The sequence below is a fragment of the Tupaia chinensis genome, unplaced genomic scaffold, assembly GCF_000334495.1.
Source record: "Tupaia chinensis unplaced genomic scaffold, TupChi_1.0 Scaffold000350_1, whole genome shotgun sequence".
Classification (NCBI taxonomy): Eukaryota; Metazoa; Chordata; class Mammalia; order Scandentia; family Tupaiidae; genus Tupaia; species Tupaia belangeri.
In genome coordinates this window covers 9,261,857-9,274,531 of record NW_006159844.1, presented here as the reverse complement: position 1 = coordinate 9,274,531, position 12,675 = coordinate 9,261,857, and the positions used below count along the sequence as shown (strand labels likewise).

Below are 12,675 nucleotides of genomic sequence, written 5' to 3'. Positions count from 1 at the left end.
ATGAGATGCAGATATGTTTATTAAAAATTGATAAACAGAACGTCTATATGGGTATGTTTAATAATAAAAAAACAATTTGCTCTTTAAAATTTATTTTTTAGTTTTACTTTAGGGCATGTGCACAAAGAGAGAGAAAAAGTAAGGAATCACCTCCTCGGGGGATGGTTATGCCGCAATTTCTTCTCCACTCTCCTCTCAGGATTCCAGGCATGCACACATATATCCAGCATGTTTTCCAAGCTGTCAGGTCCACAACTCAAACCACAAACTCAGCCATGTGGGATGCAACCACCTGAACTGCCACACTATGGGCCAGCCCAGTAAGAAGAACTTAAAAAAAAAAAATTGTCAGAATTTGGGCTCACCGGAGAGAAGATATAGAGAGTGCAACAAAGCACCCCATGGGGCGTAGTCATACTGTAATCCCTTCTCTTTCATCTCTCCCTCGTTTGGGGATTTGGGGCATGCATGCTATGTACTCAGTGTGTTTTTCTTTTCTTTTCTTTTCTTTTCTTTTTTTTTTTTTTAAGGTTTTAGGAATAGGGCACATGTGCTCACCAAAATGAGAGACAGTGAGAGGAAATATAAGAAATCCATTCCCCCACCATGGGGGTATGGTCATGTCACAATCCCTTCTCCTCTTGGGATCTCAGGCACACACACACATGCACCTGCCATGATTTTCAAGCTGCCAAGTCTGGAACTCAAACCATGGTTGGCCATGTGGGAATCCAGTGTCTTAACTACCACGCCACCTGCTGGCTCTTCTCAGTGTTTTCCAAGCTGTGGGATCCAGGGCTGGATGGCCATGTATGATCCAGCTGCCTTAACTACCAGGCCACAGGCTGATAAAAAGAACTTTTAATTCCTTATTCCTTGTTCTTATCTCAACTAAATATTCTTAAAATAATTTGAAGGGGGAGCTGGCAGGTGGCACAGGGGTTAAAGGTGCTGGATTCCCACATGGCCAACTGTGGTTAGAGCCCCGGATCTGGCAGCTTGCTTTCTCACTTTCTCTCTTTCACTCTGTCCCTGTCTGATCAAACTAAAATAAATAAATAAAATAAATAAAGTTAAATAAAAAATAATTCTTTAAAGAAAAAAAATAATCTCGAGAGTTTGGACATCCTTGGAAAGTTATATAACGCACAATAACATTTCTATATGATATTTTCATATATATTATTAATAAGAATAGTAAATCACATATTCTTTTATTCAAAGTATAAAAACCAGAAATAATGAAACAAAACTGACAAAGTTATAATTGTTTGTGCTAAACTTTACATAGTTGTAATACAAATAGTTTTATTACATACTACATAAATTTGAGGGTTGAAGAAATACTTTTCTTGATTATACAAATTTCTTCATTGCAAAAATGTAAAATGTACATACCTTCTAAATATAGCTAAGATCATCTCAGTCACTATACAGTGAAGACAATAGTTTTCAATCTTTGAGTGGAAAGATAGGAGAAAGCAGGACAAAGGTATGTTGAAATCCAGAGGGTAGGTAATTTGGCTAGGTCATCTGATCAGCAGATTGCAGAGTTATACATGGGACCCAGAATTTGGTTTAAAAATGCTGCAAATTAGTGTATTCAGGATGAAAGGAAAGAAACTCTAATTATAGTTCAGATCATTTCATACCAGAAACAGCTGTAGTGATGCACGTTTAATTTTTCAAAACTCAACGAGGTGTGTGTATGGTCCATTGCTATCCAGCTTTAACACCTGCCTGTTCCCGTAAGTGCCATGTTCCACTACAGCTCCAGCTTCAGCACACTTGCTGTTAGCAGCTAATTCTTTTTCACAGAGAGTCACAAATTGGGAATAAAGTTCTAATCCTTCTTCTTTTCCAGAGTTAGAGTGATACTGCATATTTCTTCCTTTTACTCTCCCTCCAAGGGTGGCTTGAGGAATGATAAGAATGTCGCCAGGTAGATCCAATATAGACACGTGCTTGCCATTTTCTGTCTCACTTAATTTCACATTTAACAGTGTATTAACTGGGTGGAGAAGAAAGACAAACCATTTTGAAGTGAAAAACAAACATGAAGAGAACCATCAATCTTTTAATCAGACAGCAAATTACATGTTGAAAACCTAGTTTGTCAGTTCATGCTTCTAATCCAAAAGTTCTAGCTTCATTAGGCTAAATATGCATAAAAAATAAGGCAATTTCTTCTTCTTTTCTTAGTTTTGCTATAGGATATGTGCACTCACCAGAGAAAGAGGAAAAGTGAGAAATCATCTCCCAGGGAGATGGCCATGGTGCAATCAATCCCTTCTCAATTCTCCACTCGGAATTTTGGACATACACACACACACACGTGCCCAGCTTGGTTTCCAAGTTGCCAGGAGTAGGACTTGAACTGTGTGGTTGGCCATGTGGGAGCCAGGTGCCGTAACCACCATGCTACTGGCTGGTCCCAAATAAGGCACATTTTATGCATAAAATGACATGATGTTTTAAATCTGTCTTGGAAGTTAAGAACTAAACAACAAATTCATTGAAAAAGGGCTAAAGAATCAACTATATGTGGTAACCTGAGATATTGTCTTGGGGGAACACCTGAGAAGGTTTTGTCTTCCAGTTCCTTTTATATCATAGGCAAATCCCACTGGAAAAAGCCCATGATAAATCTACTCTATAAAAAAGAATATTAAATATAACTTTTGAATAAATTTATTATTTTAAACTTAATTGCCTAGAGGTTGTTTTTGTTTTATTTATTTATTTATTAGATTTGTGTGTGTGTGTGTGCATGCTCTTGCCAGAGAGAGACAGAGAAAAAGGGAAAGTCGGAAATCACCCCCAAGGGGATGGTCACACTGCAATCCCTTCTTCATTCTCCTCTTCAGATTTTGGCTACACATGCCCATGCAACCAGTGTATTTTTCAGGCTACCGGGTACAAGACTCAAACTGCGGGGTTAGCCATGTGGGATACAGCACCTTAAGTTGCTTAGAGTTTTAAACTAAGACAAAGGTTCCAGGTTTGATCCCATTATAAACCAGCTGATTTTAATAGTTTCATAAACTTAAAGGCACTATTCACATGAACTAGGGTCAGTAGGTGGCATAGTGGTTAAGGTGCTGGACTCCCACATGGTTGACCACAGTTTGAGTTCTGGACTCTGTGGCATGAAACTCACACCAGACACATTTGTATACATGCCCAAAAAACCCAACAGGAGAATGAAGGAGAAGAGATTTTGGTACACCTATCCCCCTGTGGGGGCTGATTTCTCACTTTCTGTCTGTCTCTCTGGTGAATGCACATGCCCTATAGCAAAAATCTCTAGGAAAAAAAGAACTGACACTTTTACAAATATAACTCATGGAAGATGGTGAAAATAAAAGTCATCAGAAATTCATTGTTACAACTGAAAACAAATCAAAAGCTACAGAGCTACTAGCACTATCTTCATATATACACACAAGAAAATATGGTGAGAGTTTTATAGCATTTTTGAGATGATTTAAAGCTAGTATGAAATATAAAAACTACTATAAATATCTGTGTAGCTAAAAATACAAACTCAGGAAATCTTTACACCTCAACATTAACCATTTTCAAAACAGTAAGCAAAGAAAATATCTAATATAAATAGACACAGGTCGTCCTACCTTTATAAAGGTATAAATGACTTCTGCTTGCAAAAACAGTCACGAGATGGCAAAAGGTAAAAAAACCTATATACACCTCACATTCCTGCCTCCATATTCAGCTTGCTTCTTGGAAGGTAGTCAATGATTTCAAATGTGAGAGAATATAGTAAATAGTAGTAAGGTTTCCCTACTCTACAAATTATGGAATTAACCTTGCAAAAACCTACCATGGTGAATACGGAAATGAATTCCTAAGCTAAGCATTATGCACCATCAATTTCCACTTAACATTTATTTTTAAATACCCCTAATTTTTTATAGAACTTTGCTGTACTGTCATTAGTCCTTTCTAATGAACCAGAGAACCTCATTCCAATGGAAATCACTATCTAGCTATCTGAACCTCAGGCTAGTGCCAGACTAGGCAATTATGGAATAACAAACCCCAGAGGTAATAGAATTTATTACATTTCCACATACCTCCCTCTACTGGCTACTACTGAGAATTTAATGAATACTTTTGGAATACACACATTACTATGTAGAAGTAAATATGATACAAACATCAGTAAGTAGAATTAAAATGACACAATGAATTAATGGCAAATTGGAATTTCAAAGATACCAAAACAGATTATCAATCAAGTATCTCTAATGATGTATATGAGAAGTTAAATTTGACAGGTCCCTGGATCTCAGTCCAATTGTATTGAAGATGAATTGAGGAAGATTCTATATATCTCTATGTTAGCTGTGCTATTATAGACTTTATGGATATTACTGATCAGGTTCCTAAGGGCTTTATGATTTGATTGGAAAGATCTGAATGTGTGCAGTAAGTACAAGATGGGGATTAAGAGAATCCCATCGCACTGGCTTACTTTGCCTATTTGAATGAGAAGGAAGAACAAGATAATGCTATCCAAAAAAATACTTATTTTGTTTCAAACTCAGAGCAGCAGAATGTGATTTTTAAAGTCCTGTTCTTTTATACTGAAAATCATTATATATGAAGTATTGTGTTAGACTATACACTAAAAGATTTAAGGTGGAGCTCCTCCTGTTAATTCCCTATAATCTTATGCATATATTTAAAGTAAACTCATGGGGCTGGCTCCATGGACTAGTGGTTGGGAGAGCTAGATCCCACATAGTCAACTAAGGTTCAAATCCCAGCCCCAGCAGCTTGAAAAACATGCCAGGCATGTATGAGTACATCTGCATTTCCAAAACCCTGATGGGATGGCATAACAGGTGGCATGACCATGTACCAATGGTAGGTGCTTTTTCTCTCCCTCTCTCTGTCTCTCTCTGGTGAGCTTGTGCAAAAAAAATTATATGTACAATATATTAATATATATAAAATACATATTATATATACATATATGTGTGTGTATGTATATATATATATATACATACACACACACAAAGACATGTAATGAAAGCACACAGGATTAAATCACTGTAAAGCTAAATTCAGGGAGTGGACAGTGGCACAGCAGTAAAATGTAATTTTCTGTGAGACTAACCTACATGGGAATGTTCCGGGTTCATGTCCAGAGACCTCCCTGAGTACACAGGACACTTGCCTTCCAATGATCCAGAGCTGGCTAAAGCTGGAGGTAGATCGCAGGGTCAAGTCCCTGTTGGGGGTGCTATCTCTCTGTCTTTCTCTTGTTCATGGAAGAAATAAACTTTTAAAAAATGCAGCATGGATTTGAAGGGCTTATTTCATCTTATTATAATATGATTAAGATACATTTAAGATTCCACTAGACAACTTTAGGAAGTCAATCCTAAATCAGAATGACAAAACTTCTTGTTTTTGAAGAATGTACTTTTCATGACCAATAAAGATTTAATCCAAGATGAAATATTAACTTAGGAAAGTAGACAGAATGTCTAACACCCCAGCTTTAGGATTTGACAAACTATCCTCTACAATAGGAGCTCATTTCATTTTCTTCTTAAATCCTTCACCACTTCTTATGGGTTCAAATTTAAAATGACTACAGCTAGTGGCTTTCCATCTTTACCTATCATAGTCCCTTTTTGAGTCTAATTTTTATCCTTCGACAAAGTTGCCAAACATGTTTGATATATCATGATTCTTTTTGTTTGTTTGTTTGTTTAAGAGAGACTTTGCTATAGGGTGTGTGCGCTCGCCAGAGAGAAAGAAAATGAGAAATCACCCCTCAGGAGGGGATGGCCATGCTGCAATCCCTTCTCCATTCTCCTCTCATGATCTTGGGTACGCACACACACATGCCTGGTGGGAGTTTAAGCCGTCAGGTCTGGGACTCCCACTGTGGTCGACTATGGGAATCCAGTGACATAACCACTATGTCATCTGCCGGTCCCGATATATCATGATTCTAGAAGGATAAAATTCATTCTAAAATCTTTAGCTCTTTGTCCTGGCTGTTCTTCATTGGGCTATTGGCTCTAGAGTTCCATTAGTTGAAATTCTTTTAGTTTAACCTCTATAAGCATCAACTAGCATTAGTATAATTTATATTTCTCATTAATCTAACTGATGGGTGTTCTCCAAGTACTAATGAGGAGAATATAACCTATCCCCAGCATTAGGGATAGTGGCATTAATTCAGGTTTTTTTTTCCTTTGGACATAATTATATAAAATATTGACAGTATTTGGATATAAAAATTATGCTTTCTGTGCCCCTGGAGTTGGGATGGCTATGATGACACTGGGTTTGCTTCAAGAACCAGGAGAATCTTAAATTTATACATATTTCATTTTTTATAGAATTATTTTATTTAACTTTATTTATTTATTTGAATTTGACCAGAGAGGGACAGAGCAAGAGAGCAAGAGAGAGATGGGGTGAGAGGGTGAGAGCGAGAGAGCGAGAGCGAGAGAGAGAGAGAGAGAAAGTAAGAAAGCAAGCCATCAGGTCTGGGACTCAAACTGCTGTCAGCTATGTGGGAGTCCAGCACCTTTAACTGCCATGCCCTCTACCAGCCCCAAATTTATACATATTTCTAATAAAGAAGTGCATAAACGGTTTATATAAATTCTTCCTTAATAATGATGTAACCTTGAGTTGATGGGACTCACTTTGTATATACAAAGTCATTTACTGCCCTTGTTAGGAACCTTGAGGGGTAAAGGAAACTATATTAAGAAATGTGGCATCTGTTTCTCCCTATGTGGCCACCCTGCTTCCAAAAAGATTTCATATCTATCTTTGGCTGAAGTGTGTTATATGTGTGTATGTATGTGTATACTTTTCTAAATCAACCCTCAAGCCATCTGAAATGCTGCAGATGTTCTAAGAGTTCACCCACATTTATTTAAAACTTTGGAACAGACAAATATCGAAAGCTAACAACACTAGATGGAGTTAAACAATTAATAACTTACATACCAGCACAATTTAAGATTATGCTCCTTGCCAACTGGTTTATCTGTCTATTGCTATTCTGTCTCACTTTTGAAAAAGAAAATAACACCAGACACATACCCATTTTTGGAAGAATTTCTTTATCAGCTCCCTTGAAGAAGCACACATAAATCACTAATCCTCTCTTAATCTATGAGAAAACAGTAAATTCAGGTTAGAAAGTAATCTATCTAGAGACAGTATTAAATAAATGAAATTTCACAATTGTTAAAAAGGTTAAATGTAAAGGACAAGAAATGTTTCCCAATAGATTTTATTACTTTTACTTTTTTGTTTTGTTTTGTTTTTAGTTTGCTCTAGGTACACGTACTCACCGGAGACAGAGGGAGAGAGGGAAAGTGAGAAATCACCCCACAGGAGGGATGGCCATGCAGCAAACCCTTCTCCATTCTCCTCTTGGGATTTTAGGCACACAGGCATAGGTTCCCAGTATGATTTTCAAGCCACTAGGTCCAGACTTGAACCACAAAGTCGGCCATGTGGAATCCAGCACATTAACCTCTATACCACCTGTTGGCCCTAGATTTTATTTTTAATTAAATATGTGAGAAAATAAAATCTTTTTCAAATTTCAGTTACTTCAGTTATTCTCTTTCAAAAATTAAGTTTAAAATACAGCCAAGAACAGTGACGACCACAAGTTATAAAATTATTAGGACTTGGGGCCGGCAGGTGGCATGGGCGCTGGACTCCCACATGGCCAACCACGGTTCAAGTCTCGGACTTGGTGACTTGCTTTCTCACTTCCTCTCTCTCTCTCTGTCTCTCTCTGATCAAACTGGAAAATAATAATGATAATAATAAATAAAATAATTCTTTAAAAAAAATTATTAGGACTTCCAAACAGCCTCCTTTCCACCAAGTAGAGCTGATAGTAAGAGCCTTGGTTTCCAGCCTTCCCAGCAATAGCAGCTGGCCTTGTGGAAGACAATCACTCCATGGATGGAGAGTGAGGGGTTGGTCCCAGGATAACTCAAGCTGACCACATCCACCATGCATCCCATTTCCACCAGTACCCACACTGCAATATACAATGAAATAATCACTCAATAATAGAATTTGTACCCTCGTGAGAATCCAGTGCCACTGCTGATCTGACAGGAGGCAGCAATGCAAGCAATGTGGAGTGGCTGCAAACACAGACAAAGCCTTGCTTGCTCGCCGGCTGTGTCTCTGCCACCCCTAACCCCGCCGCTGCCACCACCACCACCATCATGCATGCTTGGGACAGGAGGCCAACAGGTCATAAACTGGCATCAGCCTGTGGTGTGGGGGCTAAAGATCACTGGTTTATAGGGCTCCATTTATTCAATACCAAAGTATTCAAATCCACACAGCATATACGGCTCATGGATAAGCAACAATATGACTGATGTCTTTTGACATCATCGCTCTTTATTCCCCCAATCTTCTTATAGATAATGAAAATAAAGGTTTGATTCTATTTCTATAAACTCCAGGAAACTGACCAGTTTTTGTTGTTATTATCGTTATTACTTTAAATAAACATAATTAGGCCCTGAAAACTATGTTTGTAAATTCTACATCATAAGGCTGGTTGTTATCAAGATTATAAACTTAGTTATTTTACATAATGACCTGGATATTTTTTAGCTCTTTTAGGAAAGAGACTATATAGAAGAGACACTTGATACATGACTTCGATTCTGCAGTCGAGTGAATTATTAGATTTTTGATTCTATATATTGACCTGATTGGCTCCAGGAGCTGTTATAAAGATTAAATGAGCTAATATTTGTAAAGTACTTAAAAATAGAGCCTGGTTCACAGTTAAGCTATATAATAACTCATTACCTGAGTGCGTAGAAATAAATTTAAGAGCAGAGGCACAATTTGTTTTACATTACAACTTTCAAAGCACTTTATAGACTGTTTTGTCCATGACAAAGACTCAATTTATCTGTTCATTACATTAACACTGGACTGTATCTCCCAGCTCCATTTGTTTCCTAATGGTTTTCTATGTAACTGTAGTTCTGCATCTCACTGGATTTACCTGTTTTTGTTTGTTTTGTTTTTGTTTTTTTTGCTGTGGCCAGAGAGAGAGAGACAGAAAGTGAGACGTCAATCCCCAAGGAGGATGGCCATGCTGCAATGCTTTCTTCTCCATTCTCTTCTCAGGATTCTGGGCACCCATGCATACTCATGCACTCATCATAATCTTCAAGCCCTCAGGTCCAGGATTCGAACCCCACAGTAGCCATGTGGGATCTAGCACCTTAACCACCATGCCACCTGCTGGCCCAGAAGTTATTTTTAAAAAGGACCATTTGGTTCTGGAACAACAGGCAAAGGCTTCCAACGGACACCATAACAAAGAGCCAGCAAGTTGCAAGATGCAGGCACCAGCACTACTGTCACAGCCCTCTCCACTGGTACTGTTTCTTGCACCAGCTAAAATCTTAAGCATATTCATATCTGGACACTCCACAATGATGGAATTAAGTTCCTAATTGTTTAATTATTTATAGAAACAGACACAGTTCTTTTCACTTAGCACATGACGTCCTTATTATGGTATTTTCTTTTCATTTCAGTAATAGATCTATAGATTCTTTTCAAGTCACTATCATTTTCTTTGTAACTTCTTTGGAATGAAACATTTGAAATATATAGAAAAGTACAGATAATTCTCATTCCAGCTTTGAAAAGTTCTTTTCCCTAAAGAAAAACATTTAAGAAGAAAAAGTCTATGACAGCAAAGTTCCAAATGAATAATAACAAGCAAGTAACCTCTAAATCTTTTGACAATTAAAAAAAGTTCCTAAAAAAGTAAGAATTTTAAATAATAGAACATGGAAGATGTGTGAGAAATGGGGCCAGCAGGTGGTGTGGTAAGGCACTGGACTCCTACATGGCCAACCCAGGTTTGAGTTCCAGATCTGGTGGCTTGAAAACCACACTGGGCATCTATGTATGAGTGTCCCACATCCCAAGAGCAGAATGGAGAAGGGGTTGTGCATGACCATCCTCTCCAGGGAGTGATTTTTTGCTTTTCCTCTCTCTCTCTCTGGCAAGCATATGTACCCTATAGCAAAATCTAAACACACACAGAAAAATGTTGCGTGAGAAAGAGAATTCACTTTCACTATCAAATTACTTGTCAGCTCTTTAAATTGATTTAGTTATGTGGGTGGGAGAGAAAGGAAGAGCCTTTAAAAATAGCTTTTAAAGTTAATAAGTACAAACTAATGATTTGTAAGGTTGTAATAAAATAAGTACATTTTTACATAGGCAGCTTTGGCATGAAGAACATAAAAAGAAGCATGAAAGGAACCTAAATGATTAATAGTTTGGAATTCATAGAGCCAGGAGGTAACTATATTAAAAAAAAAAAAAGAAAAGAACAACAGAAAAAAGTACACTTCTGAGAAAAGGGGAAGAGGTAGAAATACAGGAATTATTGTGTTTATAAATATTTCCAAATCGGCAGAGGGTAACAGATTCTGATTTAAGAATAGTTCAGGGATGGTACTTGTAATAATGACTAGGATTGTTAAGTAATGCCAGATCTAGAACCCAATTCTGCAAAAATGAGTGAATGACAGTCTCCCACATTAAGGTTTCCAAGTTTTTTGTTTGTTTGTTTTGTTTTTTTAACGTTTTTGCCATAGGGCGCCTGCCCTCCAGAGACAGAGAGCGACAGGGATAGGAAAAAGTGTGAAATCACCCCTAAGGGGGATGGCCAAGCAGCAGTCCCTTTTCCATTCTCCTCTTGGGATTCTGGACACTCATGCACACCTGGTCTGAGTTTCCAGCCACTGGATCCGGGACTTGAAACTGTCGGCCATGTGGGAGTTCAGTGCCTTAACCACCAAGCTACTGGTTGGCCCCAAAGTCTTACTAATTTTTTTTCTTACACAAATTACTCCAAACATATTTCGGGGTCTTAAAGAACATGTTACTTGCTTTTGCATTAAGTGGGGGCAGGCTATCTGTAAATAGGGAGGTATAAAAGAGAAGGGCATACAGAAATGAATGTTTCCTTTGGAGAAAATGTTGGATAACAGTGCAACATTTTATTAAAGTAGTGGTCTTTGTTTCTTGGTTGAAAATAAGTCAAATTCTAAAACAACGTTTCTTGAAATAGAATTGTTCCTTGGGAAATCTCGTTTCTCTATTAAAATCAAAATCAATCAGTCAACATAATGGGAATCTGACCCACCTGGGCAGCAAGGAACAGATCCTTAACTCTAGAGGCATACCTAACCTGCACGCTCGAACCAGACCAGCAAAGATCGAGTAGCAAAGGGTCTGAGACGATTAGGCCTAAAGTCTAGCTCAGGTTTGCAGACCGTGGGAGGTGTTCAAATCCCCGCGTCCATCCACCGGAGCGCGGGGATGGGGTCTCCTGCAGAGGGCGAGGAGGGAGATACATCTGGTGCCGGGCACAGAGGTACAGGGCCGAAGAGGTAAGCGCAGGCAGGCAGGCTGGCTACTGCGAGCAGCGTGGGCCGACCCGGCCGGAGGTACAACACGCCCACAGCCACACGCTGCAGCCTCACGCAGCAGGCCTGCCCGCCTGGAAAGAGACGCGGGGGAACCAGGCACCGAGAAGACACGGAGGGAACCGCCCCTGAGAGTCGGAGGATAACAGGAGCTACCGAGCTGACGTTACCTCCACCCACTGCGCCTCAGCGTCCCCCTCGGCTGGGCGAACTTGCAGCCGGGCGTGCAGGCACTGCTGCAAAAGCGCCCGGGCCTGGGGCGTCCGGCAGCCCTCAGCCATGGCTGAAGCCAGCGCGGAGGTCCTACAGCTTCAGCAAGCGCGCCACGTAGGCTCCGCCCCGGAGTGCACGCAGCCGGGACCGGGCGGGGCGCGGTGGGAGGACCGCCCAGATCACCCATGACTCCGCCCCCGCGGGGGTGTGGCCTTTGCTGATCTCTCGAGGGTCCCGGATGTGCGACTTTCAAAGACAATGGCTAAACCCTCCTCGAAATTTGCCCAACTCTAGAAGGCGCTCAATGTATACTTTTAAACGTATGAGAAGAGTTCTTGGATCTATTCTCTATGCATGTTTTAACGAATCATTGTTCAGTTCAGAAATCTTAGGTTTCCAGATGTTGAAAATACTGTGATTTACTTAATTTGAGTCCATATTATGCCCGAATCAATTGAATATCAAAGCAAGCAGAAATGGAACTGAAAGCTATAAATTTTTCAAAAAATTTCCTTACCCCAATCAATGAAACAATGCTGTCTCCCCTACTAGGAATGCTATAAATCATTCTGATTCCCCATTTGCAGAAACGTGTTGGAATGCTAGGTGAATACACATTTGGAGATCAACTCTTTAGAAAACATCCCTGCTAAAAGCTTGTCCAAGAAAGCATGATTTGCCTTGCTACTAATATACGCATACAACATGTACTGATACACATAACGCTCTTAAATTCTGTGACACGTTTTCTGAAAGTACGTATTAGAATGTAAATAAAATCAGACAACGACTTGATTTTCTTTTCTACTTAACATATTCTTGAACATGCATCAGATTAGCATTTATTTTTCTTTGGGCCCGGAGGGTTTAGATGAAGAATAATAGTGTTACCATGATCGCATTACCCAGGTCATTGATTTGGGCTCAGTTGACACAATATGCCTATACA

General features: G+C 39.2%; 1 protein-coding gene across 1 annotated transcript; it reads right to left on the bottom strand.

The window, feature by feature from the left end:
- Positions 1–1,180: 1,180 nt before the first annotated feature.
- On the bottom strand, positions 1,181–11,850 carry DTD2 (D-aminoacyl-tRNA deacylase 2). Its single transcript, XM_006152390.3, has 3 exons — positions 11,684–11,850; positions 7,105–7,174; positions 1,181–2,011 (listed from the first exon to the last, which is right to left on the bottom strand). Exons 1-3 carry the CDS (start codon positions 11,792–11,794, stop codon positions 1,686–1,688), a joined length of 507 nt encoding a protein of 168 aa, XP_006152452.1. The 5' UTR covers positions 11,795–11,850; the 3' UTR covers positions 1,181–1,685.
- Positions 11,851–12,675: the final 825 nt, after the last annotated feature.